General features: G+C 44.5%; 1 protein-coding gene across 1 annotated transcript; it reads left to right on the top strand.

Moving 5' to 3' along the window:
• The first annotated feature begins 6375 nt into the window (after nt 1-6375).
• LOC130541026 (small ribosomal subunit protein eS7-like) lies at nt 6376-12993 on the top strand. Its single transcript, XM_057300781.2, has 2 exons — nt 6376-6901; nt 11673-12993. The coding sequence occupies exon 2, from the start codon at nt 11720-11722 to the stop codon at nt 12278-12280; it is 561 nt and encodes a 186-aa protein (XP_057156764.1). The 5' UTR covers nt 6376-6901; nt 11673-11719; the 3' UTR covers nt 12281-12993.
• The last annotated feature ends 1933 nt before the right edge of the window (nt 12994-14926 follow it).

Raw genomic sequence — 14926 nt, 5'->3', positions numbered from 1 at the left:
TAAAAAAAAAAAACTGTATTACAACAGTTTTAGGTTTACAGAACCTAATGCTTTTTAGTCATCAAAATCATTACACGTTTAGTGTATACACAGAGCTTTCGGAGTCTTTACACATGGATTTTAAAATATATATCCCTCTTATGCAAGTGTAAAAGAGAAAATATAAGCAAAATAAAATGCTTAGGTATTTTCAAACCTTTTTGGTATTCAGTGTCCATCTTTTCACAGTCAGTGGTGTCCTTTTGGGTTTTCTAAATACTCAATGTTCTGCAGAACCCTGGGGATGCAGCAGCTCTTAAAAGCGTGCCACAGTGTAGTTGCTGGAGTTTTCTTCTTGGATTATACTGAGTCTGCAAGTTTTACTACTGGGCCTGTCTTGATTTTATCAGATGTCAAAGATAATTTCAGACAACCAGAACATTGACTTCTTTCTGCAATTGTGTCCATAATTTATTGACTCAGACATTAAGCGGTTGCCATCATCCAGACAGGTCTGCAGTAATAACAACCAAAGTCACATATTCTCAGGCAATGATAACCGCACCACGACTCCATGGAGACACCAGTGTTTTAAGATATTGTCAATTCCAGATATGTGTAAAAGTGTGAAAAACACGAGTCATAGAATTAATTCAATGCAGTTATTCTTTTCTCATCACAAACAGCTCTTCCCCATCCCTTACCCAAAAGGGCTGAGAAGATACATAAATAAAACAATGCAACACATAGATAGAGAGAGAGAGAGAGAGAGAGAGGGAGGGAGGGAGAGATAGCTTTGATCTCAGGGAGAGAAGTTGTTTCAATCAACGTTTTCATACATTTGGAAATCATAGAATTTTTATACACTAAAGGAAAACGTGTTGTTCCAAACTTTACCCCATACCACTCCTCCTGTTTAATATCTAGTTAGGGTCAAAGCCAGCACCAGGCACTCAGGGGCAGACAGGGCGGGGAATGCAAGTCCTCCGAGTTAAATTATAATTCAATTAATTTGATTTACTGGATGCCTACTATTTAAACGCACTGGCCTAGAATCTGGAGATACTGGGTGTAATAAGATCCTATTTATTTTCTGCAGGTAGGTGGAGGAATTGGTGACCATGAGCATTGGGGAAGACACATCCTCTCTCTGGGCCTTAGCTGCCTCACCTGCAAAATGCAAGGATGTGACCCACTGAATTCTATGTTTCCTACTGAACTAAAAGTATTTGTAAAGGCAAACAAACAAGTAACACAACGTTCCCATTCTAGCCATCCCTAGAAAACAGATATAGCTTTACTTTAAGTCCTGTATTTTTTTGAGATGGAGTCTTGCTCTGTCGCCCAGGCTGGAGTGCAGTGGCACAATCTCGGCTCACTGCAAGCTCTGCCTCCCGGATTCATGCCATTCTTCTGCCTCAGCCTCCCGAGTAGCTGGGACTACAGGCGCTCGCCACCATGCCCGGCTAATTTTGTTGTATTTTTAGTAGAGACAGGGTTTCACAGTCCCATTTTTTAATAAGATCATAAACAAAAGAAAGAAAAGAAATAGAAAAGAAATATTCACATTGTTAAGATATCCTTTATTTGTATTAGGACATCGAACTTTTTTTGTTTATACCACGTTCTCTTATTCCATGCAGGAGAACAAATAAATCACACAATTGTGTAGTAACTTATCGGAAATAGGGAATCATTTTCTTAGTAAGAAGGCATGAGACCCTTTTCTTCCCAACGTATCTGTAGACATTTGAATCCCCTATCCCTAATGCGGATGTTGGAAGAGATTGGGTGGGGGCCTTCTTTGGCTCCTGTGGGCTTCCGGGCTCGGCATGCTGGGAGTGTCTTCTAACTGGAGTGTGGATGATACTGCAATCAAAGTCGAGTGTAGAACCAGCTGCAGGTGATGGCAGGTCAGCCAGAAATGGGAGATTCATTAGGGTATCCAAGGGTGTCAGAGGTGTCCTCAGAGACGTAGAGTGAAGAACCACCCAGTAGGACACAAGGGAGACCAAAGTAAGCAAGAGAAGTCAAAGCAGGGGGTGATTCTGGGAAATACCTGGGGCCAGGTAGGTCCAAGCTGGGGGTTGCTGTGGAAGGACAATCAGGTTTAAAGAGCCTGTCAGGTTATCAAGTAGCATGTTTAAGGTGACCTCATATCTGAGCTGTTTTAAATGAGTCCCAATGTCAAATGCTCTTCTCCAACCTGTCAGCTCTTGTGTCCCAAGTTCATTTGCTGGGTATTCTAAGGCACCTCTGCTTGGCCAGGTACTGGGCTAAGAAACTCTGGTATATGGTCAGAACCAAGGTATAGAATTACTCCTCTCAAATTAATATCTTGTGAGGCTGACCAATGATTATGATAGAATACTGAGGGATGAACTGTAGAAGCTGGAGCATCTGGTGATTAAAGTAGTAATTTTGTCTTTTTCTTAAAATTGTTTTGACTACTTTTGTTATTATAACGTGATGTTCTTAGAATATAAAGGATTTTAGCAAACTTTTAGAGGGAAAGTGGAAACTCACTGCGTTGGAGATAGCAGACAATGTATAATGGATTTTTGCTATGCTAACATGAGATTTCCCCTCTGGACAGACTTCCACTGAGACCTCCTGCCAATTTCCTTTATTTGGTCTTCCTTTATTTCATATTCTACTCTCTTATGAGGAAGACCCCTGTTACCAAAAGATTCATATCACAAAGAAGGGGTTGCTGTGATTGGAAAGTGTCTCTAGTACATTACGTCCAATTGTCGAAAGATATTTTGTAGAGACAGAGGTTTGTAGAATGAATGGATGGAGAAGAGAGCAGCAGATCTGGACACAGGTCTGGGGTTAGACGCAATTGTCCATGGCTGCCTTTGTCTCAAGGTACATTTCCAGTCAGAGGATTATCTTATATTTGTTCCATATAGGGAATTTTCATTAGCTTCCAAGTGATAATAGAGATATTAAAAAAAGTTTATTGAAGACATTCTCAGGCAGGTGCAGTGGCTCACACCTGTATGTAATCCCAGTGCTTTGGGAGGCTAAGTCTGGAGAATCACTTGAGGCCAGGAGTTCAAGACCAGCCTGAGCAACATAGCAAGACTCTGTCTCTCCAAAAAATTTTAAAAGCTAGCTAGGTGTGGTGGTGCATACCTGTAGTCCTAGCTACTAGGGAGGCTAAGGGCGGGGGGCGGTGGAAGTTGCTCGAGCCCAGGAGTTTGAGGTTACAGTAGGCTATGATCATGCCATGCACTCCAGCCTGAGTGACAGAGCGAGACTCTGTCTCAAAAAAACAGAAAAGAAAGAGAAATTCCCTAAGGTCATGAACACATTCTGAAGGCCAGCTTGGACAACTATTGAAATGGGCAATATCATCGTCAAAAGCAGTCGCACACACACTGCCCTCTGGTGGCCATATAGAAAATGGCATGAATGCTGCAGGGCTCCATAACTTTGTCTCCAAAAGATCACATTAAAAGTGCGGTGTCTTTTTTTTTTTTTTTTAATAAATAAATTTTAAAAAAAGGTGTCTTCTCAGGATTTTGATTAGATCCAAAACAAACTGTGTAAGATTCAGTGCTTTGGGGGTGCTTCCTAGTGGAAGTCTTTGTTTTGTCATTGCACGTTATGAAAAAATAGGTCTCTCCCCAGTACACCATTTCAGGGAGTATTTATTGAGCAGTTGAATGAGGCTTCGGATTCTAGGACAGAAAATGGAGACAAGGTTGCAGTATCACAGCGTTAGCAGAGTGAGGGGTGGGACTGTGTTGAGAATAACTGGTTTACATCAAAGCTATGTATGTCTGGTTTAAAGATAATAGTAAACCAATCAAAGTATATTGATGGAATCCTTCTGATTTTATTTATTTATTTTGAGACGGAGCCTCACTCTGCTGCCCAGGCTGGAGTGCAGTGGCACAATCTCGGCTCACCGCAACTTTCGCTGCCTGGGTTCAAGCTGTTCTCCTGCTTCAGCCTCCCGAGTAGCTGGGATTATAGGCGTGAGCCACCATGCCCGGCTGATTTTATAAACAATAAAACATTTCAGAGAAATGAAAACTATCACTCAAAAGAGTTGTATACTTTCATCTAATTTAGATATAGAGATTTTTTTCAAAAACAGTGGGAGATCCTGTATTCCCAGTTACTTTTGCACTTAGTATGAGCACTTATTCGTGCCATTTAATGTTTTTGAAAATCTGACTTTAATTGCCGTCTAGCGTTCCTTACCATAACTTGTACATAAATTACATGCTTCTGGGCTGGGCACGGTGGCTCATGCCTGTAATCCCAGCACTTTGGAAGGCCAAGGCGGGCGGATCACCTGAGGGATCCGAGACCAGCCTGACCAACATGAAGAAACCCCCTCTCTACTAAAAATACAAAATTAGCCAGGCGTGGTGGCCCGTGCCTGTTATCCCAGCTACTCGGGAGGCTGAGGCAGGAGAATCACTTGAACCCGGGAGGCGGAGGTTGCAGTGAGCCGAGATAGCGCCATTGCACTCCAGCCTGGGCAAGAAGAGCAAAACTCCATCTCAAAAAAGAAAAAAAAAAAAAAAATTACATGCTTCTGTAGCTCCCCCTGCTGTCTCCCTCTACCAGCCAAATCTAGTTTCTCTACAAAAATGGAGCTCAGTTGCTGTCATCTTCAGGCAGCTTCCTATGCTGGAATAATTCACTAGCCTTCTAGCACTTTCACTTTATCCTTCTTAGGATAGCAAGCACTTCATACCACGTCTGATCTCCTTCTGCAGACTGGGAGCTTCTCTCAGGCTATGGTGCAGCTCTCTGTCCAGCTTTTAGCTCAGGGCCTAGCATACAGTAGACACTCAACAAAGATTTGAGAATCACATTTGGTCAGGCGTGGTGGCTCATGCTTGTAATCCCAGAACCCTGGGAGGTCGAGTTGGTGGAGGGATTGCTTGAGCCCAGGAGCTGGGGGCCATCCTGGGCAACATGGTGAAATCCTATCTCTACAAAAAGTTAAGAAATTATCTGGGTGTGGTGGCACGTGCCTGTGGTCCGAGCTACTCAGGAGGCTAAGGTGGGAAGATCATTTAATCCTGGAAGGTCCAGGGTGCAGTTAGCCATGACTACATCACTATACTTCGGCCTGGGTAATAGAGCAAGACCCTGTCTTAAAACAAAATAAAACGAGAAACACAATTAATCCAAATGAGTTACTCACAGTTGCAGAGAACTCTAGTTGTCCAGCAAAATCCATTCTCCCCTTCTCTGCACACACAGCTGTACCACATTTCCCAGACTCCCTTGTGTTATGTGTAGTCACGTGACCAGTTCTTGCCAAGGGAAGGGGAGTGGGACTTATGGGAGCCACTGCCAGTCCAGGCCCATAAAATCCCCCCACGGGTATTTCTCCATGCTTCTTCTCTTTCTTCTGCTGAATGCAGATGGGGTTGAAGTCCCAGGGATGGTGAAGGCACCAGGTGGAAGAATTCAGGGTTCCTCAGTGACCACAGGGAGAACTGCCTCCCCAAACTGAGTGCACAACCAGCAAAGCCAGGGGGCAGTGAAATACAGTGTTACACCCCTGGAATATGAAGGGTTATTTGGCTATTACCGTAATCTCACTAATAAACCTGCTTAAAAATTTCATTGTGGGATTAACTTACATAGTTATTATCTCTGTGTCACATTTAAAATGACAAAAGTCCATTTGGCCTTGTAAGGGCTGCCTTCCATTTGACTCTGCTATTCTGACCCTGCCACTACCTCAGAGAGATTCGATCCCTCAAAATATTTTTATTCTGTGCTCAGTAACCTTTGAAATCAAAATTATTGTCAACACAGGCCGGGTGTGGTGGCTTATGCCTGTAATCCCAGCACTTGGGGAGGCTGAGGTGGGCAGATCACTTGAGGCCAGGAGTTCAAGACCAGCCTGACCAACATGGTGAAATCCTGTCTCTGCTAAAAATACAAAATTAGCCGGGCGTGGTGGCGCATGCCTGTAATCCCAGCTACTCGGGAGGCTGAGGCAGGAGAATCGCTTAAACCCGGGAGGTGGAGGTTGCAGTGAGCCAAGATCGTGCCGTTGCACTCCAGCCTGGGCAACAAGAGCAAAACTCCATCTCAAAAAAAAAAAAAAAAAAAAAAAAGAATTATTATCAACAATTTAAAATTTTGTTGACAGCAAACTTCAGTAAGATATTTTAACTCACTGATTTTTTAACATACAGAAAGTAAACCAAAGTCGTTTATTCACTTTTATTTTTAATTTACTAGAATTTGATTTTTTATACTTTAGAAAACTGAAATTGTTATCAGGATCAATTAAGTTTTATGTAAGTCATTTGTCCACATAATTTACTGACTATATATTCTCTCTTTTTAAGTTTTTTTGGACTCATTCTTTCTACCTTTTCATGTGCCCGGGGTCAAATAATACATGTCAAAATGTTTTTTAAGTATTTTTTTCTTTCATCAGTTCTTTGTCAGTGATAAATTTTACCATGTGGAGTTTTCAACCATTATTAGTTGTATTTTGTGTGGACTGTTTTTGCTGTAATACTCACAATAGAGGTCAAGGTGTCCCGGGGGCCATGGTAAGGTCAAAGCATTCCACTTCGTTCATTTACAGAGCTTCAATTGTGACTCGGTTTAGGAACATGCTGCTTGCCCAGAATTCTCCACAATCCTCCACCTCTGCTCTTCCATTTAGGATATAAAAGAGGGTTTTCTCAGACCTTCTGCCAATGTGCAGACAGATGAAAGACGACACAGAGGTTCTCATCATTCTGCTGAGGAACTGAAAGCTGGTTTCCCACTCCAATGTCTTAGTTTGGAATCATGGCTTTTGTCCCCTCTCCGATAATGAATAATCACCAAGAAAAGAGAGGCCGTGGTAGGTGAAGGAATGCCCAATTCAGCCGAAAAGAAGTCGATCCCTCCTGCCTGCTTCAGCTTGGAGTTTAGGGTAAGGAGAGAGCTTTGTTCGTGTACACGCGGTTTTCATTCTTGTCTCTTTCTTCGAAACAGAGACTCAGTTTTATTAGGAAAACAATTTGCCAAACAAACTAAAAGGCTATTATTCCTAACTTCTCCTGCAGCTAAGAGGGACCAAAGTTCAAGCTGATGAGCTGTGAGCAGAAGGACTGAGAGGGTCTTTGGGGAGGGTGCTTAGGTGGAACTGACACAGCTGTGCGGCCCCTTTGTCCTTTCCTCCTCCTTTCCCTCTGAAAAGCAGTCACCGTGGGCCCTGAGACAGCCTTCAGGATGGAAACCAGCTATGAAGATGCTGGGGCAGAAAGATGCATGCTGGCTGACTGCCTTGGGGGGCCATCCAGGAGCAGCAGGGAGCCCACCTCCAGAGCTCCTTTATGGAAGAAAGAAATAACTCTTTCTCTCTCTTCTCTGTGGTGCTGTTATTCTGAGTTTTCTGCTATGTATAGGCAAAACTAATCCTAACCAAGATACCAGCTTTTCATTGAATCTGTGTGTGAACTTGAACCAGACGATTTTTTCTCTGGAACTTATTTCCTCTACACAAGAGGCACAGGTGTGGTGCTTTGTGTAATTCTGAAGATCCGGAGCTTTTTCCTGGCCCACGTCCATGTTCACTTCTAATTGTTACAGTGCCTACATTACCATTTAGGGAACTAGCCACACCCTGCAATTCCATATGGTTAAGTGAGGCTAATACCACTTTCTGGCTGCAGGACAGGTGGGAACAGATATTGGAGGAACCACTGGTGCCTTGAGCATGTGCTGTGCAGGGGGGTCTCCCGTGTTTGCCCTGTGTGCACCTCACGTGGGCCCCGTGTGTGTGAGCATTGACAATAGGCACAGCTGCTCGGGAAAGGGTCCACCTGTGTCTTCCCCAGGAAGACAGTCCCGACTGGACCTTGATTCACCATCCTGCCTGACCATCCCGTGTGGAACTGTTAGCTCTCAGCATCCACACATACACACACATGCACACGCACACGCACATGCACGCTGACATCACAGATGGAGACCATGGGGGTGGGGTAAGAGAAGTGTCGGTGGGAAGAGGAGACCTATAGGCTGCACAGGAATTCAGGCATGAGCTAAGTTTGAGGTTTTCCAGGGGTGTCCCTTGGAGGGCAGGGTGGAAGGAGAGACTGGGCCTCTATGTGTTCTGCTCACCTGCCTCCCCCTGCACCATCTCCTCCATGCTGGGCACCTGGATGGATCATTACTCCAGTGATTTCTATGAGCCCCCACAGTTGCCCCCTCTCGAGATGCTGGGGCCTATCTGCATCTCAACATGCCTGGCCCGGACCTGCAGCACCATGTCCACCTACTCCTGGCCCAGCTGGAGCACCCAGAGTCCACTGAGGCAGAGTCTGAGGGTGAGGAGGCCTGGAGTTAGGTGCAGGTGAGGGTTTAGGGAGGGGATAGGGCTGGACCACACAGAGCAGAGCTGCCAGAAGCTGGGGAGGGGACACAGCCGTGATAAACTCAACCCAATTATGTGGTAGACTGCAGTCTAGGAAGACTGGGAGTGGGACATTGACTGGGCATCTCTGAAAGGCAGAGGGAAGGTTTTGTCATTGGAAGGCACGTGGAATGTCAGTCATGTTGATGTTTACTCTGAAGTGGGGAGGGGAGCAGCCCGACCCCTGAGACCTGGCTGGACATCACTGTTGAGGTTCCAGCCAGATTTCTCAGCACGATGCTCTCCACACCTTCTGCACATCCTGGGGTTCCCTTACCTGCATCCCCTCCCTGAGTCCCCTTCCTGATTAGAAGACTGCAAATGACCCTGTGGGCTACTGTCTGCACACCCCCCTACCCAATGACCCTCCATAGATGTACAGAGTTTCACCAACCCTGCCTCCCTACAGCCCCTGTGGAAGGCCTGGGTGCAGCCAGGGTCCCACCTTGGAATAGACAGATGTAGGTTCAGACCCAGCTCCTCCTTCTTACCACTTATGTGACTCTGGGCAAAGCCACTGTGCCTCTCAGGGTCTCCCTGAGCCTCCTCTCCTGCACAGTGGAGATCATCCTGGCATCGACTCCCTAGGGATGTCATCAGGCATGTGTGAGATAACACTTAGGAAACCTGTGGGCTGGTATCACATGTAGGTAATGGACAAATTAGACATGAAATGCATGAAGGGTTGGTAGGAATTATCGTGGAACACAACTAAAAAGAGGCCTGGGTTCCTGCCATGTGATCTTTGAAATGTCCCATTCCTCCTGGCCTCATTTCCCTGTGTGTACTATTAGAGGGCTGAAATTTAGTAAATTCTGATATTGTCATCCTCATCAGTGCTTGCGATGGTTAAATGTTTGTTTACATTCAGACCCAAGTGCCACATCTCAGCCTATGTGGTAGGAGCCACCTCAATGGCTCCAAGAGGTTCCCCCACCTCCTGGTGTACACGTCCTTGTGTCATGTCCTCCCCGGAGTGTGGACTGACTTAGTGACTCACTTCTAACCAATAGAATATAGCAGAAGGGATGAGATGTCACTTCCAAGATTCAGTTATAAAATGACCGTGACTAGTATCTTGCTCTTTCTCTCCTCTGTTCTCCTTTCCTTTCTCTGTGTTGTCCTCTCTCTGTCTCTCCCTCTCTCAGATCCCTGACTCTGGGGAATCAGCTGCTGTGTTATGAGCTGCCCTATGGAGAGGCTTATGTGTCCTAGGATATAGAGAGGGAAATGGACAGAGGGGAGCTCAGGCCATCAGTCCTAACTGAATCCTTCCAGTAACTATATGAGTGGGCTTAGCATTGGATCCAGCCCCACTCGAGCCTCAGTTGAGACCACAGCCCCAGCCTCCTGAGAGATATCATGGCAGAAGCACCCAGATAAGTCCTGCTGGATTCCTGGGCCCCAGAAACAGGAAGATCTACGTGTTTGTTGCAAGCCTCTAAGATTGGGATAATGCTTTCATACAGCTGTAGATCACTAATGCAGGGCCATCCAGAATCCACCCCTGCCTTTAGCCTCCCTCCCCTCCTCTACTCACAAGCTCTCTCCAGCCATGCTGGCCCTCTTTCTACCTCCTCTCTGGCCAAACTCACTTTTTCCTGGACTTTTTGGCCATTAATCCTTCCCCTGGCACACTGGTCTCAGACTTTCGCAGGGCCAGTCCCAATTATCCTTCTCAGTATAAATTTCACCACAGTGAGGCCTTTTCAGACCTACCTCCCACTCTTGAAGTGATCTTCATCTCCCCTTCCTAGCACTGAGCTTTATTTCAATATTATGCTCGCACTTTTCCTCTATTTTAATGATTCCGTCCCTCCTCCTCCCCTCCAGACTGTGAGCTCCTGGAGGACAAGGGCCATGTCATTCATTCACTGAGAGACCCAGACCATACTTAGCCCTGGAACAAGATAAGTGCTTGGGACCTAGTTACTGAATGAGTAAATGAGAGGATCTCAAGCCCCTCGTCCCAACTTTCCTCCATCTGACCAGCTCACACTGTGGAGATGAATGCTCACAACAGGAAGTGAGGTCTGGTTGGTGGCAAGAAAATGGCCAGAATGACCCCTGGGTGGCTCCTCCCTGGCTCCAGTTGCTCCAGCAGAGCACTGTGGGCACAGCCTCCCTGGTGGCCAGTGCTAGCCCTGCACCTAAGGGAGAAAAACCATGAGCAGAACACCTTTGTTGAATGACTTCAAGGCATCAGCTCTCTCAGGTCCTAGCAGGGCAAAGGAGCAACACCCATGAGATCCGGAGTCATTGATGGGAGCCTTAGGACATTTTCTTGTTCCTTTACTGCCAGCACTGGTACTGGGGTCCAGTTCACTCATGAGGCCACATCACTACAGTCAGGTCAATGACTCTGCCTCAGCTTCCAAAGGAAGCTCTCGAGGCTCGAACAGGTGGTCTTTGTCTTTGTTCAAGGATGACACATACGGTCCTCCACCACATTCTTCTGTCCCCCAAGTCTCAGTCCTCCAAGCTCACACACCTGTCTCTCCTGCCAGCCCTTTAGACCTGATTATATTCCCACAGCATCTCCCAGCCGGGACCTACCTGGTCCTAGGTATTTTCCAGAATCAGCCTCCTGCTTTGCCTTCTCTGTTTACTTAGTCTCCATGATTGTCCTAATATGTGTTACTTCACTCTAAGTCTCAGGGGACACCTCTGATATTGAGCTTTTTTTGGGGGGGGGGTACGGAGTCTTGCACTGTCGCCCAGGCTGGAGTACAGTGGTGTGATCTCAGCTCACTGCAACCTCCGACTCCCAGGTTCCAGTAACTCTCCTGCCTCAGCCTCCCGAGCAGCTGGGATTACAGGCATGCGCCACCATGTCCGGTTAATTTTTGTATTATTAGTAGAGACGGGGTTTCACCATATTGGCCATGCTGGTCTTGAACTCCTGACCTCGGGTGATCCACTGCCTCGGCCTCCCAAAGTGCTGGGATTACAGGTGTGAGCCACCGCACCCAGCCTGATAATGCTTTTGGTAACCCATTGGCCCTCCCTTTTCTGGCCAATCTGCCATCATCTGCTCTTGGTTCTGTGCACAGCCTTGACTGCAGTCACCCACAACTCCGGGTAAGAAACCTTCCCAGCATGCTAACTCTGGGGGACCCACACTAACCAAGGTAGCCCCTGTACACCCCATCATCCCCACATGGGACAGGGTTTTAGATATCTAAAAATGTATAGGGAAGAAAAGGGGTCTCACCCTATCTTAGCTAGAAAATGATTATGAATTCCTGACAAATTGGTTTTAAAACGTGGTTTCACTCTTCCTAAGATGGCACTCAGCAAGGAGAAGGCCATGTTCAGTCGAGCACCAGGATCATGAAGCCCAAGAGCGAGAAGCCAGACAAGTTCAAGTCCGGTATCTCCCAGGCTCTTCTGGAGCTGGAGATTAACTCGGACCTCAAGGCTCAGTTCAGGGAGCTGAATATTACAGCAGCCAAGGAAACTGAAGATGGTGGTGGTGGGAAAGCTATCATAATTTTTGTTCCCATTCCTCAACTGAAATCTTTCCAGAAAATCCAAGTCTGGCTAGTATGTGAATTGGAGAAAAAGTTTAGGGGGAAGCATGTTGTCTTTATTGCTCAGAGGAGAATTCTGCCTAAGCCAACCCAAAAAAGCTGTACAAAAAATAAGCAAAAGCATCCCAGGAGCCGTACCCTGAAAGCCATGCATGACCCAATCCCCGAGGACTTGGTCTTCCCAAGTGAAATTGTGGGCAAGAGAATCCACGTGAAACTGGATGGCAGCCGTCTCATAAAGGCTCATTTGGACAAAGCGCAGCAAAACAATGTGGAACGCAACGTTGAAACTTTTTCTGGTGTCTGTATGAAGCTCACAGGCAAGGATATAAATGTTGAATTCCCAGAGTTTCAACTCTAAACAAAAATGACTAAATAAAGTGTATTCACAGTAAAAAAAAAAAAAAAAAAATGTGGCTTATCCTGCTTGGTGGAATAAGTAAAGTTGACAGCAAAAAATATAATCTGCAAAATTCTGATACAAACAACAAAGAATCATTTCAACAATATGACCATATAGATGCTTCTCTTTTATGTGTATGACTATCACTTAAAATATGGAATTTAAGGTAAAGCTAACTCTGCTTTTTAGGGATGGCTGGAATAAGGACATTCTGTTGTTTACTTTTTTTTTCTTTTTTTTTGAGACGGAGTCTCGCTCTTGTTGCCCAGGCTGGGGTGCAGTGGCACAACCTTGGCTCACGTGATTCTCCTGCCTCAGGCTCTGGAATAGCTGGGATTACAGGCATGCACTACCATGCCCAGCTAATTTTTGTATTTTTAATAGAGACGGGGTTTCGCCATGTTGACCAGGCTTGCCTCGAACCCCTGACCTCAGGTGATCTGCCTGCTTCAGCCTCCCAAAGTTCTGAGATTACAAGCGTGAGCCACCATGCCCAGCCTTGTTTGCTTTTCAAAATGCTTTCTAACCCGAAAGGAACCTTAGAAAGCAAGTGGTCAAATCCTCACCTTTCACAGGTGAGGCAGCTAAGGCCCAAAGAAAGGTTGTGTCTTGCCTAATGTCACCAATCCCTTCACCTATCTTGCAAAATGGACATTATCTTATTCTTCTTGCTATCTTCAGATTCCAAGCTGGTGCTTTTTATATACAGTAGTGGGTGCTCAATTAATCTAATTTAGAAGAACTGAACTTTATTTAACACTGTTAACAATGTCTTGAGATTTTCTTACTACTCGTTGTAGGTTCACCTTTGTTTCTGGTGAACCATGGCAAAATAATATTTATTGAGCACAGTAATTTGAAATAAACAAGGCTCCTTTCCTGACACTAAGCAGGGAGGAATTATGCTGACAATTCTGATTAGCTTTCTGTATCCTGTCTGAGAAACAGCACTCTAAAACCATCTTAGCTGGGCTCAGAACAGCCCAGACTGTAATATTATTTACCAGTTAATTGGAGGCAGGAAGCCAGCTCTGCTGCCCCCCCCACACACCAGCAGAGACTTCAGAAGACCTTTATCCATCGCCAGAATGGCTGAACCCAGGCGCTCTCTACGGCTCTCTTTCCTCTTGGTCAGCTCCAAGTATGAGATTTATGAACGTTGAAGAGGTTCCCAGTGCTGTTAAAAGGTAGGTCTTCCAGAATATTAGTTTCTGTGGAACTAAAGCTTAATGACAGGACTTCATTTACAAAACAACAATTATATGGACCAAAAAAACCACACTGATATGGCTGTAACTTAATGGTGTTGTTTTTGTTAAACACTTAATTTTAAAGTAAGATGGTCTCAAACAAATATGTTTTTCTGAAAAATGAGCATGTTGGTGAATTTGACCTTTTCTCTGATGATGCTCTAAAGATCTGATCTTCTGGAAGAACAGAAATAAAAGATATCAACAAATCACCAAAAGGATTGTATGATAATTGTGAAAATTGCTATTATCCAATTTTGCTAGAGTCTCTTTAAAAATGGAGTTAATAGTGGCCTTTCACAGTTTCTAATTCTTGGGTTTAAAACTGAGAAGACTGTGTTCTTTTTTTAGCTGTGTGCCCTGTGAAAATACTGTTTATTGCATGACATGTGAAAAAACAGCTGTATTCAGAAAATTAGGATCATATCTCAAAAGGCAAACAAATTAGTATCTTTCTTAACCAAAGTTATCTGCATCACCAAATGCAGAAAATAATTTGAGTCTTGGCTCTCCGTAAAATAGTAGAAAACTAGAACCATTCTAGACCATAGATGCCTTCATCTATTAGGGCTTAATTCTATCCTAGAGCCCCAGGTGGGGCTGATAGAAGTTTTTTTGTTTGTTTGTTTGTTTGTTTCTTTTGTCTCATAAAGTTAAGAATAAAATTGGCTTGCAATTTACGATTAAACTTTTGTGATTATATTTCATGGGTGGGGGTACATCTGTAAGTTTTCTTGGTAGCAGTTTTAGGATTTTTCTCTAAGGGGCACGTGATATACAAGAGCTTGTGGTGGGTAGCTCATGCTGCCTTCAGATTGACTTTGCGTCTTGTCAAGCCTTGCAGGCACTAATTCACCTAACACTAAGTTTCTATTCCTCAATCAAAAATATAAGCATCAGGCCAGACATAATGGCTCATGCCTGAACTCCCTACACTTTGGGAGGCTGAGTGCTTGAGCCCAGGAGTTCTAGATCAGCCTGCGCAACATAGCAAGACCCTCTTCTCTTATTATAAATATAAAAATATTTTTTCAAATAACTCTGACTCTTGAAGCAATTTAATGGATTTAATTTTACAGAAGGTAGATTTTTAACTTCTTTATTCTAATAAAAGACAAAAAAAAGCATTTGGAGGCTTAATGCAAATTATTTTTTGCTACTAAAGTGAAAGCAGATCTAGTACATCTAGGTGTATAATTTCACCAACTAACAACTAAATATTATCTCCAAAATAGATATTTTTTAAAAAATCAGAATGCCAGAGCCCCCATTTTAACAACTTTATTGAAATATAATTTACATTCTATGTAATTCCCAGTTTAAATTGTGCTATTCATTGGCTTTAGTGCATTCA

The sequence above is a fragment of the Pan paniscus genome, chromosome 1, assembly GCF_029289425.2.
Source record: "Pan paniscus chromosome 1, NHGRI_mPanPan1-v2.0_pri, whole genome shotgun sequence".
Classification (NCBI taxonomy): domain Eukaryota; kingdom Metazoa; phylum Chordata; class Mammalia; order Primates; family Hominidae; genus Pan; species Pan paniscus.
Note: the sequence above shows the minus strand (reverse complement) of the source record. Positions and strands in the feature narration are given on the sequence as shown.

Coding starts and splice junctions, on each gene's coding strand:
- LOC130541026 (XM_057300781.2), top strand. CDS start 11,720: ATGAAGCCCAAGAGCGAGAAGCCAGACAAGTTCAAGTCCGGTATCTCC.